This window comes from Sceloporus occidentalis, unplaced genomic scaffold (genome assembly GCF_023333645.1).
Source record: "Sceloporus occidentalis isolate IW3139 unplaced genomic scaffold, rSceOcc1.0.p SCAF_3, whole genome shotgun sequence".
Lineage (NCBI taxonomy): Eukaryota > Metazoa > Chordata > Lepidosauria > Squamata > Phrynosomatidae > Sceloporus > Sceloporus occidentalis.
Window position 1 is genome coordinate 38,983,728 of NW_028316983.1, and position 21,424 is coordinate 39,005,151.

At 41.2% G+C, this 21,424-nt stretch overlaps 1 protein-coding gene across 6 annotated transcripts in view; it reads right to left on the reverse strand.

Annotated features, from left to right (window-relative positions):
* Positions 1–21,424, reverse strand: part of RALY (RALY heterogeneous nuclear ribonucleoprotein) — a 315,795-nt gene that overhangs the window by 40,892 nt on the left and 253,479 nt on the right. For 4 of the 6 annotated variants that reach the window (XM_089514078.1, XM_089514077.1, XM_089514080.1 and 1 more), the window contains 2 exons: positions 16,070–16,333; positions 1,129–1,201 (listed from right to left, as the gene is read on the reverse strand). In XM_089514078.1, coding sequence (XP_089370204.1) covers positions 1,129–1,201; positions 16,070–16,325 — 329 coding nt within the window. In that variant the 5' untranslated portion in view covers positions 16,326–16,333. Of the gene's footprint in view, positions 1–1,128; positions 1,202–1,371; positions 3,135–3,405; positions 4,863–16,069; positions 16,334–21,424 lie in introns of those variants that run through there. The other 2 variants (XM_089514082.1, XM_089514081.1) reach the window with 2 other exon arrangements.

Sequence of the window (21,424 nt, forward strand, 5' to 3'; positions counted from 1 at the left end):
AGGGGAAAGGAGGGAGGACAGGGACCACCCAACTGTTTAGTCAGATTTGTTAAATTCCATTTTGAATGCTCTAGGTTGATAAGCCTTAAGATATTTGCTTAAGCCAAGTGTGGGCATCATTCAATCCTCAGATATTGTTGGACTGCAATCCCCACCACTCATTATTGGCTATGGTGGCTAGAGCTTCTGGAAATATTATAGTGACAATATATTTACTAAGGCAAATGGGATTTTTAAAATATGTAATGAAGCTAAGCTTCTTTTTAAAGATCAGGTCTATACCAGTTGCCTTGCCTGATGTCTATGCATCCTATTGCTTCCTTGCTGGGGAGGGAAACTCTCTACAAACTCAGTTGTTTACTTGGAAAAAACCTTAAGGCCCTTGGTCTCTCTTCTTATGCTCCTTTATCCTTAACTTTGGCTTGCACACTAGACATCAATCCAAAGTGAGAGAATCATGTTCTATAAAGCAGTAGACATGCTCAACTTATGGTAAACTGACTATAACACTTTCTTTTTTCTTTTTTGAAAGGTAAGAGTATTTAATTCTTGAGTGGATCTGTTTTACTTTTAAAAACAGAAACACACTCATCAAATAAATCTAACAACACTTATTATCTGAATGTACAAACATATTTAAATGGGAGTTCATATAACTTCATTCAAATGCTCAAGAATGCATGTAGAGGAGAGTGAGTCCATGTCTGTTAGCAATTCTCCTTCCATACCTTACAGCCATATCCCCAATCAGTTGAGTGTTTAGCACCAATATGAAGCAGCTTTACACATGTACAGATGTATACATTGTTCATGTGAATGGAAAATCCTGAGTTACCACTGATCAGTGATTCTAAAGTTCCAAGTTAGATTCTAAAATTGTTAACACAATTTAGAGTTGTCTGCAGCTTTTGCAAATCTGATGAAAATCACTTAAAGGTATACAGCAGATCTGAAGTATGTTCTGGTTACTCTTGCAAAATGTATAGACTATGATGATACACAAAATACAGACTGTGATGAGTAAAGGAAATACAGATTTAATAGAACAATCTTTTAAAAAAAGGTAAAACCACCTTTTTGATAGAGTAATTCACTTTATAAAATGGTAGTCTCAATAATGCAACCTACCTGTACAAGGCAGATGCTGTTCTCTTCAGTCCTTTGGGTCTGTTTGGTTTTGGTTCTCCAGCCATATTTATATCTGCAATAAATAACAGACTGGTATAAATGTTGTGCCATCCTTCTTCTTCCTCTAATACAGAAGAATAAGACAACATTAAATCTTTGTCCTGAACACTGGTTTTGTTTTTTGAAAAGCCATTTCAGCATCAGTATTGGCCCGGTACATACACTTATTGGCCCGGTACATACCTTCTTGAAGTTTCAGGCTGACGGCGGTGGCTGTTCTGCTGGAGGGAAGCTGCAGCCGCCAAACCATGTGGCTTCCTGCCGGCGGAAAAAGAACCTGCAAAAAGCGGGTTCTTTTACACCATGGTGGCGGTGTAACAAGTGTGCTACTGGTGCACTGGTTATGTAAGTGCTGTGCGGCACTTATGTAACAATGGTGGCGCCCATGTATACAGGGTGCCGCCATTGTTACGTCACCATGATGTATTAGGTTTAGAGAGCGTGTACATGGTGTACTCTCCCTAACCCTAATGCTAGCGCCAGTACACCTCTTGTTGGCGGTTTGTACTGTGCCTTAAAGAAATCAGCATAAACAAAGGAACAGTGTTGTGCTAATGATGTTTAAGGTGGGGAAAAAAGGAAGGAGAATTAGCATCTGTATGCCTGGAGTGGAGAAATGTGAGAAATCACAGGGCTTTTTTCATCTTCTAAGTGGGTGTCTGGTGGATCTCTTGTCATGGAAGCAATGAAACCACTCTTGGTTTTACATCTGCTCCAGTTTGTATGGGAGCTGTCCAAGTGCTGACCATCGTTCCTGACAGAAGTTCAGCAGCAGGAAACATCTGATGCAACCAAGAACAGCTGCCGGTGGAATGGCCATAAAACAGAAACTGAATTCTTTGACGACAGAATGTCAGGATTCTGGCAGATTCTCGTCATATGATTGTTGTTGTTGTTATGTTATAGTGGCATACAGTTTATAAAGTAGAATTTAAAGATATAGCTGTAAGTCCATAGAATCCATATGTAGAGAGATCTTGTAAAGATGTTGGCCATATGAGTTTTCATAGACTTCTGTCTACTTCCTCAGATGTACTGAAGTCTATGAAAGCTCATGCTGCCAACTTCTTTATTTCAGTTAGTCTCACAGGTGCTACAAGATCTTTCTACGCACAGTTTATAAAGTATATTTAGATATGTTTTAAATAATGTCATGTGGGGCTGGCCTATAACAGAAGCTTGGCATAATAGTTTGAATGTTGGACTACAACTCTGAAAACCAGGGTTTGATTCCCCACTCAGCTATGAAACCCACTCAGTGATCTTGGACAAGTCATATGCTCTGAGCCTTAGGGACAGCAATGGCAAACCTCCTCTGAACAAATCTTGGCAAGAAAATCCCATGATAGAGATTATGGCTTTAGGATCCTGCCCCTGCTTCTAAGGAAGATTGAAAGATTGTCAATGTTACATCTACACCACTAGATGAAAAGGAAATCATGGCTTGTTACAAACACTGAATTACAGTGCCTCATCTTCATTCACTCTTATGCAAAGTAGCAAAGAGAGAAGAAATAAGCAAACCTGAGAATTATGTGATGGATATCTGTAGGGTGATTTATGTGTCCTAAGACTTCAGCCTTTACTAAGGAAACAAAAATATTGAATATCAAAAATGTCAAAGCCAAGCCTGTTGGTATCTAGGTTTAAATTAGCAGAATAGCAGAAATGTGCTCTTTCTACTTATGCTTTCCCAAGAACTGAGACTGACTCTCTAAAAACAACAACAAACATGTAGTTTGTAGTTTAAAACAAAAGTTTACTATGGTAATGACTTTAATCTATATTTACATAGAATATATGCCATCTGTCAAGGATGCTTTGATTGTGATTTCCTGCATGGCAGGGGATTGGACTGGATGGCCCTTGTGGTCTCTTCCAACTCTATGATTCTATGAGAAGCTATATCCTAATCTAGCTAGTGAATAGTTCAGGTAAAAGAAATATTTATCTCACCATCTTTCCAAGAAAAGTTGAGAGAGCAGGAAGATGGAAACAAAACAGCTCGGTTTAAAATATTTTGAGAGAATGCCAGTTAGTCCCAAAGGGGGAGTGACCTAAGTCACATGGTTAGTTTGAATGAGAGTGAGAGAGCGTGCGAGAGGGGAACGATTGCATGCAGGAATGCCCTATCTATCTAAGAAGGGGGAAAGAGAATGCAAAACTCTTCCAGCAATATCACATAAAACAAGGCATGAGGATAACATACACTCTTACAGCTTGCCTCCATTTGACTGTAAAACAAATGCCAAACATAGCTAAGGTTGATCCAAACTCTTGCCACCTTCCTCCATTCAGTCCATGCTAAGGGCTGTGCTGGGTGCAGAAGTATGTCTGAAATCATCTGATGTGATCTCACAGACACTTTTCAATTCCAAAGACTGGGGAGAATGAAATGTTTTGATCTGCCAAGAAAATCTTAACCCTTAACCCTCAGTACTAAAGAGGTGTGTGAAACGTGAGTTTAGAGCAGTATGACTGATTTTCCTTGCCTGACATTGTTTTACAGAAGGAAAGCAGAAGGAAATGTGGTATATCCTTCCACATTGCTTTTTTTTTTTTTTTGTAGTTGGGGGAAAACCACTCCATATCCATATGTCTGGCAAAACATTTTTCCAGTTTCTTCCTATTCCAATACTACTTGGCAACATGATGGATGGGATGTTATCAGAACACAGTTAACAGATATAAAAACTAAGGCATTTGTTTTTCTCCTTAAGAACAAAGCAAAATGCAGAATTCACATAAGGGCAACACCTTTATTAGAGCTAACTACAATTCCAAAACAGGACGAGAGCTCTAGAATTTTCCTGAATATTTTATCAGGCTAGGCGATAAAATAAAATAAAATAAAAATTAGAAGAATAGGGAAGGGGTAGAAACACAAACATCCAACAATTTGGCTAAATGTTTTAAGCCAAAAATTAAACTCAGTCCTAAAATGTAAACTTTAGGCTTGCTGAGTTACAGGCAGGTGTGTAGGTTTAACATGACATCTTGCAAGGCTTGCTGAGTTGAAGCCCAAAAGGTGGGGCCTGTCTCTGGAAATGGATTGGTAGAATGTGAGATATCCTCTTTTTGACAGAGCTTCTTTCTTTCAAATAAAAGTGAACTGCCAAATTAAACAGCACAAAGAAAAATTGTGTCCTATAGATGTGCTCAAAAGATAACTTTGTGTCTTTAAGTGGTCAGCACTGATGCAGTGATGTAGTCCATACATCACAAAACTCCCTAGAGACACACCACACAAACAATAAAAATAATAACAATAGCAGCTTCATTTATATACTGCTTCATACTGAACTAAGCAGTCTCTAACCGGTTTACAACTGTAAGCTAATTGCCCCCAACAAGTTGGGTACTCATTTTAGCAACCTTGGAAAGATGCAAGGCTGAGTTGGGATTGAGCCCTGGCTAGTACTGAGTTTGCAACCTTATGGTTTTGAGGGAGTGGCTTGTTAGGGTGTGGAAAGACATGCTGTGTCCACCACGACCACCTACAGAGTTGAACCACGTCGACAGGACACCAGGGAGAAGGAATCTGAAGAGATGTCTGCAAAGGTATTCACGCCAAGAAGGAAAATAATCCTTCACCACTGCAAACAGCCTTAAGCTCCCAGCTTGAAAAATAACGACAAGAGCACTTCAAGCCTTCACTCTACACAAGGGCTTTAATAAATAAGTTACTTTAATAAATAAGTTACTTTGCCAACCAAACAACCATAACAACAACTCAGAGAGGCAGTTACTCTAACCCTAACTGTCATAACTGACACACTCTTTCAGAAGGACCAACTGTCTCCCTCTCCCTCAGTGACAGTTGAGAACGACAATTGACAGTTGCATCAACATTCCAATGATGCACTGTTTCAATGCTGACACATATAACTGCCACTAGAGCTGTAAATAAATAAAATAAATAAAATTTTTATTTATATGCCGCCCTTCCTTCGAAGGAAGCTGAGCTGTCAGGTGAAGCGACGAGTCAAGAAGCACCCCCAGACTGCGGACGGAGTCCTTCACAGGGAGCGTGACCCCGTTCAGGACAGGTGGAACCACCGCCATTCCTGGACCAGGAGAACCTATCACTAGTAGCTCCGTTTTCTCTGGATTCAGCTTGAGTCGGTTTTCCCTCATCCAGCCCATTACTGACTCTAGACAGGCCACGAGAGGAGAGACGCCATCCCCAGTCACTGCATCAGTCGGAGACATAGAGAAAATAATTTGGGTGTCATCAGCGTACTGATAACCCCGCGCCCCATGTCTCCAGATGATCTCTCCCAGCGGTTTCATGTAGATGTTAAATAGCATGGGAGACAGAATGGCCCCTTGAGGGACCCCAGTTTTAAGGGGTCTCTCATCGGAGCACACGTCTCCCAGCTGCACCATCTGGGACCTCCCGGAGAGGTAGGACCGGAACCACTGGAGCGCAGTGCCCCCGATTCCCACCTCTGCCAGGCGTCCCAGAAGGATACCATGGTCTATGGTATCGAAAGCCGCTGAGATGTCCAAGAGCACCAGCAGGGACACGCTTCCCCTGTCGATGCCCAGACGGAGATCATCGACCAAGGCGACCATGGCCGTCTCAACTCCGTAACCCGTCCGGAAGCCAGTTTGAAATGGGTCCAGATAATCCGTTTCATCCAAGTCCGCCTGAAGCTGGATAGCAACCGCCCTCTCAATCACCTTTCCCAAAAATGGTAGCAGCGAAACAGGCCGATAATTATTATGTACCAGGGGGTCGAGGGAGGGCTTTTTTAGGATCGGTTTTACAATGGCCAATTTAAGATCCGATGGAAATAGCCCATCCCTCAAAGATGAATTAATTATCCGGCGTAACAATGATGTTACCGCCGGTCCCCCCTGGGCTGCTAGCCACGAGGGACAGGGATCAAGAGAGCAGGTTGTTTTCCGAACACTTCCGAGGATCTTGTCCACATCCTCGGTACTCACCAACTCAAACTGATCCAATTTAACATAGTCCACGGAGGCTCTGGAACTTCTACCGTAGGTTCTGCTCTAATGTCGGCGTTCAGACTTTCGCTTATACGAGAAGTTTTATCCGCAAAAAAGTCGTTAAACGAGTCACAGCAGGCCTTAGAAGGTTCAAGGATCTGGTTCAGGGCGGGAGGGAGCTGAGTTAGCTCCCTAACCACCCTGAACAACTCTGCCGGACGCGACTCAGCGGACGCAATACGAGCACCATAGAACGAATTCTTTGTTGCTCGTATTGCCTCTCCATAGTCCTCTAACAGTTGGTCCAGGAGAGTCTTATCGTCTAAGCGGAGGTGTTTCCGCCAACGGTACTCTAGCCGTCGCAGCGCTCGCTTCCTTGCCCGGAGATCTTCCGTGTACCAGGGCTTGCGTTTGGAAGCGGGCCTGAGAGGGCGCTTGGGAGCGATCCTGTGTATAGCCCTAGAAAGTCCGGTATTCCAAATACCGGTGAGGGCATCAACAGAGTCGCCGTCATTTTCAACCGTGAGCCCCTCTAAGGCTTCTTGGAACCTCTCAGGTTCCATCAGCCTTTGAGGGTGGACCATCCTAACAGGTCCACCACCCCCGGGGGGGATCTGGGCAGAGGCCTTGAGTTTCACCTCTACCAGGAAATGATCCGTCCATGACAGGGGGGAAACATTAACTATTTCCACCCACGGATTCTCCGCTTCCGAACAGAAGACCAAATCGAGAGTATTACCCGCGCAATGCGTAGGACCCTGTATCAGCTGGGACAGGCCCATGGCCGCCATGGTCTCCATGAATTCCCGAGCCGCACCAGATGGAACATGGCTGGCCGTGAGGGAGATGTTGAAGTCACCCAGGACAAGAAGCCTGGGCGTCTCCAACATCAGCTCAGCGACCAGCTGTGTCAGCTCGTTAAGGGAGTCCGCTAATGCACGGGGTGGCCGATACACTAACAGAATCCCTAGACTGTCCCTAGCCTTTAGGGTCAGGTAAATACACTCAATATAGGAGGTCTGTCGGACGTGGTTCCTGGAGAGGGACACGGTGTTCCTATGTACCAAGGCCACTCCCCCCCCCCCCGCCGTGGGTGTAAATAACTTCCACAACAGCTCCCCCTAGTGGCCACATCCATGTCATTTTGTCAGACCTGTTTCAACATGGTCCTGACATGGCTGCAGTACAGGCATTTAACCAGTGCACCACCAGGGAATTCTGCCTGAAATCTTGGAGAGCTGCTGCCAGGCAGAGTTGAGAATATTCGTCTAGATGACCCTGTGGCCTGACTCAATATATGGAAACTTTCTATGTTTGCCCCGTGAGCTCTATCTACTCCATTTTGAGCATATGCACAAATAAACAGAGAATATACCCATCTGCATTTGTCCATCAGAGGAAGAGGCACTACTTGTTTCCCTTGCAACTACCTGCACACCACACACACACACACACACACACACACACACACACACACACACATACCTCTTTCCCTTGGAACTACCTGCATACCACATGTTTGCTCCAGAGACTGTGGGAACCCTTTATAACAGATCTGGAGGAGTGCAGGAGAGTGCAAGTCCTAAGGCAAGATGCTGGACGTCATCCAATCAGTAATTTCACCTCAAATACAATGGGATATTGGAAGCATTCAGTTTCCAGTAATATCCAAGTCTGGAGAAACTGAGTGCTCATATACCTATGCACAAATCAGATGCATGTGGCATCATACATAGTATTTCAGTCTAATTTTAGCTACACATAAGAAGATCCAGAGAGTAAGATGCATTTTGAACAATGGCATTCACACCTTTCAGAAAAAGAAATTGCTACTAAGTAAATTATAATATCCTCTAAAGAAAAAGAAAAAAAGAAGGCAAGTTCTGATTTCAAGCTGTTGTCCAGGGTGGGGAAAGGTTCTGAGCCACTCCATACAGGCTTGTCTAGCACTCCTGCTGCTGTCAATATCACTACCACCTACAGGGAGATCAAAAATGCCAATTTCTGATTGAAAATCCTATCTTCAACAACGATTCTCAGTTTGTGCCTGGTGACAAGAGCTTCTCAGCAGGTGACATTTCAAAGCATTGCACAAAAAGGTTACAGCAAGAAATAGTTCATTTTAGGCAAACAAGGTACTGAGGCAGATGCTGATGTTATTCTGAAAGTTTAGTGATCCCAATACTAGTTAAATGCATAGAAAAGCATTGCTGTCTTAGGGGCTGTGCAGACAGTGCAGACTCTAAGGGCTGCTCGCACCCGTCCCTTTTACAGCCAGATTGGGACCATGGCAGGGCCCAAAAAGGAGCTGCAAAAACTGGCTCCTTTCTGGACCCTGCAAAGGGAGCGATAGCTATTGTGCCACGGCTTTATGGCACTCCTTCAGTGCTGCATCATGCGGCTTAGGTGCCGGAGAAGCACCATGATGCTGGGTGCAATGTGGTGCAGCACGTGTTGTCACACCAACCTGGGGGCAGAGCCAGGTCATGTGTTGTGTAGACTCTATGCCACGATTCTGCCCCAACCCCAAGGATGTTGGTGTGCACAGCCCCTTACTTATGATTAAAATGTATGGGTCAAAAAACACACTGGCTGGCATCCTGTTAATGCCCACAGAGTTCCGCTCGTCTACCACCCTGGCCCAATTTAGGAAGGACCTCAAAACCTTCCTATTCCAACAGGCATTCCCCGAATAGATATCCTGTGGGCCTCCCTCCTCTTTCGTGGCCAAGAGGTTGGGCTTAGGGGCTTTTTATTGTTGGTTTTGTTTTATTGTATTGTATGCATTTTAATTTGTATGTATTTTATCTGTTGTAAGCCGCCCTGATCGAAGGAAGGGCGGCATATAAATAAAAATTTTATTATTATTATTATTATTATGTGTAAGCCATGCTATGCATGCAGGGTGATGCATGTCAGAATTCTCCATCTAGCTGGTGCATTTTTTAGCAGCATTGGCATTGTGAAGATGGTGAAGGAGGGCTGCAGAAACAGACTTTGGGTGTTGAGTTGCAGTAGTATATCTACAATAAGCAATGCAATAAAGCATTGAGCTGGGAAAGAATGGGATTCTACCATAGCTGTGCCTGCCTACAACAAGCAAGGTAAATATCAGTTTTCTCCAGCATCCCTTCCTGGCCTCCATGAACACACAGAGAAAAGAGGAAAGCAGATTAGCCTGTCTCACCAGCCCTCCCCCCAGGATTTAAATCAACAGCAACATAGCTCTATGACTGTGGTCACCAAAATGGAAATTGTTACAAAACTGGAAGCTGATGAAAAAAAGCCATCCTGGATGGATGTTGGAAAAAGAGGTTCCTAGAAGGTATGACACATTTTTATTTACCAATGCAACCCTTATTTGCCCTAGTTATTTCATGTCATGTGAACACAGTTTTGGATAAAAGATTTGCTGAACTATGTCGAAGTGTTATTTTCTTTTGCCGTGTTGGAAGCTATCCCTATTCTTTCTATGTTATTTGTACCTCTGGTAACAAATTCTCTGTTAAAGAAATAATGTTCACATCTATCTGTTTCATTTGGATGGCTTCTTGCAGTCTTGAATGAGTACTGCAATATGGGAAGAGGCTTTGTGAACATGTCCTTTCCCTTTCTGATGAGACACCAATTCATGCCAGCATCATTAACTGTGCTGGGACTTATTGTTTTTTCCTTGTGGATTGTTCTCAGTTGATTGACTGAATGATCAATTGCTTTAAATTATTCATAGCTTCCCTATAATGACAGTTCTTTGGGTGGTTTACCATGCACAAATAATCACACTGCACTTAAAAAAATACAAAAAGATGCAATAAGAGCATCAGATTAAAACACAACAATATCCCAAAGTCATTAAAAAGAGACAGCAAAGGGATAAAAATACATAACTAGATCAAATCAATCAGGCAATATGAATTCTTTAAAAAAAAGAGAGAGAGATTCTGCATGGGAGACATAGCTGTAACCCATCTTCTGATCCAAATCCTTAAAACTCATCCTAAAAGCCAGGCATCCAAATGAATTTTGTGGGCATGGCTGCCTGGCTTTTAATGTGGTTTAAGAATAGTTGTGATTTTGGCAATGGTGCCATGATCATGAATAAGAATACCAAAAATTCTGCAGTTGCAAGTCTAGCTCACAACATCATAGATACTGAACAGGATTCTAGCCAATGTTTTAAACATGGTTTAAAAGACACGAGACAAGGAAAAGGTATTTCCTGGTACTAGACGATATTGTAATCTCCTGATAGGCCTGTTTTCAGAGGGCATCTGTATTCTAAGGGGAACCACCAAAAAGGCTTTTTTGATTTTGTAGCCACCCATCATCTATCATAGTGGTGACATACAGGTGCCTCAGGTGAGGAAGTGATCCTTTGGATATTCCAAACCATGAAGAGCTCTAAAGATCAGATCCAAAACTTTAAATTATATCTAGAAATGGACTGGGAGCTGAAGTACTGGCATAATACATTCATAATGTCCAGTTCCAGCTGAGGCAGTTTAACTCAGACAGTTTTTTCAAGTTACAAAAAGTTCTTTTATCGGTCACTTGACATCAGGGCAAGGACTGTGGATTTGTAGCCCACATGGAGCAATTGTTGTGGCTCGATGGGAGTTTTATTACAGCTCTGTGCACATTATGCCTGACTCAGTGCGCCCTTGATCTCAGCTAGGAGACAGAGGCAGGATTGATTTGACATCTCTGGAAACATCCTAATCAGATGCTAGGTGACAAACGTGGATAGATATAAGCATCATGTCCTGTCTGAATGATTGCCGGAGGCATTTGACTGGCCATCATTGAATGTGTAATGCTGAGCCAGTTGACCCTTGGCCTCTGGCAAATATTTTATAATCATTGTGCAGAGTTTACCTACAATTAGACTTTTCCTTCCTGTAACAAGCTTCCAAAAGTTTCAGAGCTGGAATGCATTTTCCAAATGCTTGGTACTATTAGCATACTCTACTCCCTCTGTGTGGGTATGGGATTTCATAATTAATATCTAGTGTTGGGACATATTTTTGGAGAGGTCAAGATGACCTATGGAAACTAGGTAAGGGGTCACTCTGACCTAAGGACATAGTACTACAATAAACATTGAATGAATTTGCTGCTTGGTCCACTCCCCCCCCCCCCCCCACCCAGCTCTTTGCATTTCCTCTCACAATGGAGACTAAATGAGTCCCAATGGAAATCTGTTAAAGACCTTACTGTCCAATTCATTTCAGGCTGTGTTCCTGTTTACCCTGCTTGTCTGGCTATCCCTGATTCAATCAATATTTTCTCATTCTGGAATTAAAGGTCTAGCTTACTTGCGGGAGTGTCTTCTTCCGTACAATCCACCCCGCACACTCAGGTCCTCTGGGAGCAACTTACTACAGCGAAAAAAGACCAGGCTTGCTGCAGTTACCCAGAGGACCTTCTCATTGGCTGTTGCTAAACTTTGGAATGACTTGCTGGAGGAGATCCATCATATTACAACTCTTGATGCCTTCAAGAAGGCTATTAAGACGGATCTCTTCCGGCGGGCATTCCCAGATTGATAGACAGACTCTCCTATTGTCCCATAACTGTGGTTGCTTTACTCATTCCACAATACTTCATTTTAATGAGGGTTATTTTAGATTGATTTTAGTAAATTGATTATATTTTATGATGTTTTCTATTTTAATTGGGGGTTAGGGAATTATGCTTAATTAATGTCATTGTGATTTTATGATTGTTACCCGCCTCAATCCTTCAGCAAGAGGTGGGCTATAAACAACAACAACAACAACAACAATAATTTTTATTCTGGAATTAAAGCCATCAGCCATTCTGGATCTCTTTTGTCAATTCCAATGGGAAACCATCAAAGCCTTTGTTGCACCATTTGGTATCATCCCTTGAGGGTATGAAAGGCGGTGAACAGCAGATTTAAAACAATACAATTTAAAAACAGAACAACATTAAAATGTATAAACATAAAATAAAAAACCCCAATTAAAACCATTTAAAAAGTTGAAACAGTTATGAATCAAAAACAGAATATGTTAAAAATACAGACCTTAAAATTTAAATAGCACAACATTCCCGGCCCTTCGTTTGCAAAGGCCTGCCAGCACAAGGATGTTTCTATCTGCTGCCAGGAGGACTGCAGAGATGCAGCCATCCTGGTCTCCCTAGGGAAAGAGTTACAAAGCTTGGGAGTAGCCATTGAGAAGGTCCTCTCTCTTGTTCTCACCAAACAAGCCTGAGAGGGTGATGGGACAGAAAGAAGGGCCTCTTAGGATGATCTCAGTACTCTAGAGGGCTCGTACAGGGAGATATAATCCTTCAAATAGCTTGGACCCAAGCCATATAGGGCTTTATAGGTCAAAATCACATGATGGGATTTGAATTTGAGACCTTGAGCATGCAAAGCATGTGATCTCCTATTGCATGATGACCTCCCTTGAAATGTCTTGTGCTTTCCTAGCTGTGTGGTACTGGAGACTGGAGATGTTAGAATATTAATTAATCTGACTGAGCTCTAATGGGTTTTTGTAGATGAGTGTGCTTATGTGAGTACTGGTGGTGAATGTGATATGAATGAGAGGATCCTGCTCACTTGTCAAAAAGTATTAAGGACTTTATGCAAAATATATTTCCTCCCATGGGAGTCTACCTTTTGTCTACTCACTTTTTGCTGGCAGGCAAAGACCTTTTTATTTGGGCCTTTAAGTTAGGATGGCAGAATAATGTGTTATGGTTTTATCTTATATGTTGGCTGGCATCCTGTATTGCAATTACAGATTTGTATTTAGAGTTACACATTATAACTTCTCCATATTCAGTTATAGTACATATTCCTGATAGTGGCACTATTGTCACAATCATAAATGCTTCCTGAATCCTGTCTTAAACTCCAGGAGCCTTTGAGTGATGGCAGTCCATTCTGCTGGTGATTGGAACACAGCAGGATGATGTTTCCTAGCCCCTCCCACCAGCAAGCAAGGTTGTGACAATCAGAAGCAGGACCAGTGTTGCAACTCCTTGTCACACCACAGCTCATTGGTAAGAAGGGGCTGGAAATGTCAATTCTGCTGCATCCTGACTGCCAGCAGAACAGACCATCATCACTCAGAGTGGGTGCTAACTTGTAAGGTAGGTTTAGGGGTGGGTGCATTCAGGCCAGGAGACAACAATTAGTTACACATTGAGTGTAGGATCTTGGCTGTTGCTTTAATATGTATTTAAGTGTTGTCATTTAGTGCTTTAACAGAACAGGGTTGTGTGTATGTGTATAATTGTTTCAGATAGGTTTAGTATAGTGTTGTTTTTAACTTAAGGTGTGCCACATTGGGTCCTGAATTAGGAAAAAGGCAGTATATTAAATAAACAAAACAAACAAATAAATACTATATAATTCCTTATCAGAACTTGGAAATATAAATCTATGGACTTCAGCTCCCAGGATCCCCTGGGACTCTGGGACTTGTAGTACAAAAAGTAACATTTCCAAGCTCTGCTCTTAATATATTAAAACAAAGGCTAAATAAGGGTTGAGTTATGTAGAATCTAGGTCTGATAGATTTCAATCAAAACAGTGTTTACAAGAAATAACAATATCCAACAGGAAATGTTTTTCACAGCCAGCTTACTTACATGTTATGTTTTCAGTAGAACTAATCAGGTTTATCCTTGAGGAAATTCTGCAGTTTCTCTATGGTGTTCTCCCATTATACTTCTAGTAGCTCATGATTAAAAACCCTTACTGTGCTGTGTGATCATTCATGGTGCTTTAGCAGATTGGCTGCATTTTGTAATATGCGAACATTTGGGGGCTATGGCCACATATCATTGTACCAAAGCACTGAGAATAAGCCTTTTGTGTTTTTCATAGTGCTTGCCACATTAGGTGCCTAATTTGATTTGGGACCTTTTCATGATGCTGTAGTGCACATTACAGCAAATATCATCATCACTTCCATAGCTTTGTGTTCAGCAGCTGGTGGCCTCACTGTGGAAAATAAAATGCAAAGCAACATCCACACAGCTGGTTTTCAAACATCTGCTTTTCCTTCAGGAAAGTCTCAAATGGATGTAAAGCAAATGGTTCCTATCAGGCAGACAGGAGTGCAAAGAATTACAGCAGAAGAAAATGGGGATAGATGACCCACCATGAATATAACTAGACCCACTTCACCACTGTCCATCAGCTGCCTCTAATCCAGGGCCACATAACTGGCAGAGCCATCATGGTGTAAAGCTTTGAGAGTTGGACTGGAAACCCAGTGGGTGATCTTGGGTGAATCATACTCTCTCAGCCAAAGAAAAAGGCAATAATAAGCGTCTCTGTAGAACGCTTACCATAAAAGATAAAAGCAAAAATGATAGGTTCACTTTAGGATTGCTATAGGTCACAAATGACTTGAAAGTACATGAGAACCAGTGTGGTGTAGTGGTTTGGGTGTTTAATTAGGACTCTGGAAGATTAGGGTTCAAACCCCTACTTGGCCACGGAAGCCCATTGGGTTGACCTTGAGCAAGGCACATTCAGCCTCAGAAGAAGGCAATGGCAAACCCCCTCTGAACAAAATTTGCCTGTGATAGGGTCACCACACAAGTCTGAAAGAAAATCACACAAGAAACATCACTGGCTAGTTAATAAATAAAAATATTAGTTGGTTAATCAGTGAAGCTGCACTATATTATGACTACTAGCTTATAGATTGTTTTGATTCCTACTGGAAATCCCAACTGAAGTGGACCCTTGGTTGTTAAATGGTGAGTCTACCCTTACACAAATCCCACTGATTTTCAGTGGACTCTTGGTATCTGGTGGGGTTTGGTTCTGGGACCACCCATGGATGCTCAAGTCCCATTAAATACAATGATATAGTAAAATAGTGTCCTTTATATAAAATGGCAAAATCAAGGTTTGCTTTTTGGAATGAATATATATATATATATATATATATTCAAACAGTGGATGCTTGAATCCTTGCATAAAAAATCTGCAGATACAGAGGGCCGACTGCAATTGGTCTATTCTAGTAAGCACTGCCAATAGGGGTCAGGCTATCTTTTTAGTGATTCATTTTAAAGCCCTTATATATTTGGTTTTTAAAAATAATTCTTTAAGAAAAGGTGTGAATTGTAACTTTTGTTTAATTTATTTTAATATTGATCTATATTAAATTTCATATTATTTGTCCTTGATATTTTTCAGTATACTTCTCTCCTTCAGCTGAAGTTTGATAATATGGAAATATATTCATATGGGACTCATCAGTTAATTAATCAATTAAAAGGAAGCAAATCAATTCGTTAATCAGCTGATAGCTCTGATTTAAACTGTGGTTACATCCACACAGAACTGTACTTCTCTTGATTGCAAATTCTCTCATGTTTTTAAAAACCAACAACCTGTAAAGCATTGTTCATTTTAAATCACTGTAGCAATTCATGTTACTTTTTGGAGAGGTTCCCCTTGTTCCTGCATCATCAGTTTCACACTTTAAATTGTTCTGGTTCTCTTGTAGTGTGTATAGATAGGGACATGAATAATTCTGCATGATGATTCTGTAGATATGCCATTATGGATGCTGTGTGACCCTTCATGATGTCTGGATGTGTGTGATACCAGCCTAAACTGATACAATCCTCCTTATTTAGAATAAAAATCTTCTTTTCTTGATTTCATGTTTATATGCCTGCTTTTTTTAAAATGAGTTTTAGCCTTTTGAAGCTGTAAACAATCCAGTCCAATGAACCTACTCAGAAGTAGGTCCCATTTACTATCTTTTTTCAATGCTCCTTTTTGCCCACTCTTGCTATATAGCAATATTCATGGAGAAATGCTTGATCAATTTTTTTTTTTATAGAGACCTAGGTAGCTGGAAAGCCTTATACAAGGTTGCATGCAGGGATGTTAGTGAAAGATATGAGGTAGGCTTACCTAATGTTTGCCCAGCGAGTATTCTTCCATTCTCCCCCAGGACAGCAGCCCGCGCATGCCTCTCATTTGAGTACTGTACAAATGCATAGCCCTTATGAACAGAGCAGCCCACCACCCTGCCGTATTTAGAGAAGATGGTCTCCACATCTGACTTCTTGACCACTGCGGTGTTGAGGTTCCCAATGAAGACTCTGGAATTGATGGACTTGGGGTCATTCTTGTTTGTGATGTTACTCGTCTGCACTTTCAATGACATCTTGACACCTGAATAAGCAAGATAGGAAGGATCAGGGAGGTCTACACATGCTATGGAAAAAAGTCCTTATTTTTGGGGTGGTGGTGCAGAGATGGAAGCAATGGTGAGTACATGGAATCTTAGCAAAGATAACTCAACAGCAATCTAAAGAAAACTAAGTGGATTTGGTATTAGTGAAAATAAAGGTGATTTGGTAAATTCAATTTGTCAGATATACTAAATCTAAAATAAATCTTTACAGAGCAAAAGGAATAACAGTTTTGTGACACCTTAGAAACATATAACTCTATGAAGTTGGAATGACCACAAGGGCCATGTACCCAATCCCCTGCTGTGCAGGAATGCAGAACTAAACTCCCTCTAAAGATGGCCACCTGATCTCTATTTAAAAACCTTCAGAGAAGAAGTGTCCACCCATCACTCAAGGCAATCTATTCTGGCATTGAACCTTATAGAAATGTGACCAGGGCTGCTATCAAAGAGTTTAGCTTCACTGCTGATTTAAGTATATATCAAATGCTTTAATTTTTGGAAACTTACAAATTGTCTGGACACAGATATCAAACAAAAGGTTGGCCAAAGGGCAATAAATCAGATGTACAGTTCAGTTCTCCTTTTTTCTGTGCATACTAAAAAAGGCAACAGAAACTGCAAACAAAATGTACAAGCTAGACTTTTGCATTCAGCCCTTTTACCAAGCTCCTTCCTACACTTATTCTGCTTTTGCCCCTAGGTCACAGGTGAGCAAAATTAAAACAGACAATTGTGTGTTCAATATCATTTCATCACCCTTTCCCCAGTGTGTTTTAGGCCAGGGTGCCAGGGTGCCGTGGTGGTGGACTTTTTCAAAACTGCAAGTTACCATCTAGTTACTTCTGGTGTTGAAGAAAGGCCTTCTGCAGGTCAGAAATGAGGCAAGATGTCCTATGACATATGAGGGGTGGCGGTGGAGGGCATGGTAGAAAGGGTGTAGCCACCCATGGTCCCAGGAGGCAAATGAAACCTTTGGACTTCAGGAATTTGTAAATTAATTCTGTCCAGTAAAATTGAGTCCTAAACCATAAAGGTTTAATGGAGTTCATTGCTGATATTGTTGATGCCTAGTAGCTGTTTGGCACATTTAGTCTGGCTTCTCAGCAAAAGCCTGTCCGATGTGGGAGACCCAATCAAGAGTAGGTCTACCAGAAAAATGAATCTTGCCTCACAGGAACATACAATCCCACCATCATGGAAAGGTAGTGCCAAGCTGAAGCATTTATAATCCTTGCTCTATTTTTGGAAACCCCAATAAATGTCATGGAACTTTCACCTTCCCCAGTTCCCATCTAGGAGAGCTCCCACTTTGAAGATTAGAATAAAGAAGCAGACAACAGCAATGGAAGAGATTCAGTTAACTTCTCTTTTCTTTATCAAAGAAAACACAACAGCTAAAGGCTGCTTCCTGGGGAGGTGAAGAAGTGGGTGTTAACACCTCTGTGCCTTTCAATATGCCTCTCCAAATCAGTTCTCCCTGCCTTCCTTCTGGAGCCTGTGGACCTAGGGTCAAAGCCTCTGCAGTTCTCTCTCTCCCATACAAATATCCCTTGTATGATCATGTTCATACTGATTGACAGTATGTCTTCATATTGTTCTTTTCACACAGTTCAAATCTTTTCCAAGCAATTACAGCAGTCACATGGATAGCTGTGGGATCTTGCTCTCCGAGATTCTTTTGACTGCCACTTTGATTGTGCATAGTCATAGTGAGAAGAAATGAACACTGCTTTCAACATGCAGAGCAGAGTTGGCCTTGGAATTCCATTGGGCACGTCAAATTCACCTTTCTCACTGCTCTTGTGCCTTATGAATCATTCATGCTCTCAGATCAATCTGAATAGATTTGTACTCTGCATACACAATCCAAACAGATCATGGGAGTCAGACATTAGCTTCCGTTTTCACTCCCACAATGTAATGTCAACACAACAGAGTGTCAGTGAGCTCAGCTCCCAGATGGTAGTTTTAAACATCAGATTGAGGAAGCTATTCATCTTTATCAGATATGCCACCTTTCTGCTGATCTTTGGTAGAATGCTTCCTTAAAACACAGCACTGCATGGAGCATGCTTATGCATGGGTATGAGGAAGTGCAGACGACACTTATGCTCTAACAAGACAGGAATATGTACAATTTTTTCTGCTATATTCCAATGTAAACCTTGGTGTTGCTTCTTCAGAGTAAGGCTGCAATTTGTGGAACTTATTTCCAAGTAAGTGTGCAGAAAATCACATTGCACAATGGCCTTAAAAGCAACAACAACATGGTGGCTTTGCTATGATTTATTCCTTTGTTCCTTCCTTTCAATTCTTTTTGGAATAGACATGATTGCAACAACATCCCATGGGCCATATTAACCAGAGTATGTGGACCATAAATTGGGAAAATAGAAAAGTTACTGGCTGGAAGATACTAGGAACTGTTATCTTAAAAATAATTTTCCATGCTCTGCATACATGGCATATAGTATAGCATGACTAACAGACCTCAAGGAAATTGAGGCTTCTGCTTTGATAGCTATGAATTGCCCCAAATGATAAACTTCTTCTGCATTTTTCCATTTCCACGTCTTTGGAACTACTTAAAGGCAGACTACAGAGGCTATGCAGCCAGCCAATCAGCCATCTTGTATTTATAGTTACTACTTCAGATCACAATAAGAAAAAACAAACAAGAATATCTGATTTATTTGTCATACACCTGTGAATATTGAAATTTTACTTCACCTGTTCCCTTTTCCCAAAGTAATGACAATATTCACTGAAGAAAAATGTAAATGACTGCTACTCTGCCTCAGTGCTTCTTATGCTATTCCACAATATGCCAAGGACTGTTACCATATTATGCACATTATCTATAAAGTGAATCCTTGTTGTCCACTGAGGTTTGGTTCCAGGACCCCCTGTCAATACCAAAATCTTTGGATGCTCAAGTCCCATAAATACAATGGCATAATAAAACAGTGTCCCTTATATAAAATAGCAAAAGGGACCACATGGCATGCGGCATCATAGCGCTCCTCCTGCACTGTGTCCTCTTGATGCAGCGCTAAAGAAGAGCTGTATAGCCACAGCATCGTGGCTATCGTGCCCTTTCCAGGGTGCAAAAAGGAGCCATTTTTGTGGTTCCTTTTTGCTCCCTGGAAAGGCTGGATTGGGACCATGATGTGCGGTTGCTGTGGCCCTTATCTGGCTAGGAAAGGGGTGGCATTGCACAGTCCCTTAGAGACTGTCTGTACAACCCCTTACTTTCCTAGAAGCTCCCCAGGAACTGATAGCTGATCCATGGAACACCACTTTGAGTAGTCACTATAGAAAAGTATCTTATAAATTTATCATACTAGGGAGATCCCGAAGAAAAACAGGATTTAAAAGAGATTTAGATTTAAAGGAAATTTGCAAATGTGGGAAGTTTATCACACAAAATGACCCCCAAAGTGAAATAACGTGAAGTTAAACCAAACGTAAAGCAGAGAAAACCAGCAGCTTTTTACTTTCAGGAAGTTCCAAAAGTAAAAAGCTGCCTGTATTCTCTGCTTTACATTCAGTTTAACTTCACGTTATTTCATTTTAACAGTGATGTTGTCTGATAAACTTGAGGTATTTGTGGTGTTTTTTTAAAAAAATCATATCTTGTTTAAACCCTGTTTTTCTTCAGGATCTCCCTAGTGTGATAAACTTCTTATGTTGAATGAGAGCATTCTTCCAGTTAGCACAATATTGTCAACTCTGATTGGCAGAGATTCTGCAAGGTTTCAGGCAGGATTCTTTTCTAGTCTGACCTGAAGAGCCTTAGTATTGCCAGGCTGTCTCCCATCCATGTGCTAACTAAGCCTGACCCTATTTAAATTCCAAAATTAGGTAAGATGGCAAGCATTCAGAGTGATGTGGTGGAGAGAACTTTTAAAGAACATTGAAAGAAAATTAGGGAGGGGACTAAATGCCCATTCTTACAGTGGTCATTTGAATAAGATGGTTGTCCACATATGTGTTCTTTAACTATCCATCAATGTGCCAGAGACTATTAATACATCATGCCCATTAGTTACATTTGACTCACTTCCTTTTTCTAGAAACTCTCTCTTTAAACAATGGATTTCAAAAGACCAAAACAAAGTGTACTATAAATAAGCTTTATCTATGTTTGTTTAAAAGGATAACAAACAAGGTATATAACAAAAGTATATAAAACCAATATATACAAAGGATACAAAATAAACTATAGTAATAATGGCAAGCACAATAACAAAATAGCAGATAATACAAACTATATTGAAGCAAATAACATAAATACAATACAACAGAAAAGAAGGCTAAATGAGTAAAAGAGGGAGAGTGAGTGAGTAAAAGTGAGTAAAAAAGGGAGAGAGAAACTCACAACTAAAGCTAGCCTTATGAAGACTCAAAAGTGGATTAGAGCTATACATACACAGTTGAAGATCATCTGTATTCTCAGTAGCTCACCATTAACCCTATAATGACTCAACTATACGTCTTGTTACTATTCCAACACTCTCCAGTGAATGGCAGCCGGTGTCTTGTGGAAGAGGACCCGCCGGTGGACTACCACTTAATGGAATGCCTAAAGACTTAGTCTGCTTAACACTACAGCTGACTAGCACTTTGAGTAGCACTGGTCTAAGCCTCAGTCCAATACTGTACCTTCCAAGCAAAAGCTACCTACCTAGTATTGATAAAATGACTTTTACCTACAGGATTAGAAAGACACTTCCTTTCTATGTTACTTTCATGTGACTTTTCTGTCCTGTTTCCCCATTGTGTATTTTTATTTTGAGATAAAATTTAAATTTAAGGACATTATCACACCAGCCCCTTTTGTGCTGCAATCCTGCAAGCCAAAATAAAATGGCAAATTTTGGAGCAGCCATCACTGCAACCAGGGCTACTGCCAGCACCATGGTCCTTCCTCTCCTCTCCCTTAGGCCACCCTTCTCCCCCTTATGCCTTACCCAGCATGTCTTTGCTTTTTTTGTAAAAAAAAAAAAAAATGAACTCTTTTTGTGCAGTCATGGAGCTCTGCAGCCCTGATTTAAAGTTTTTAA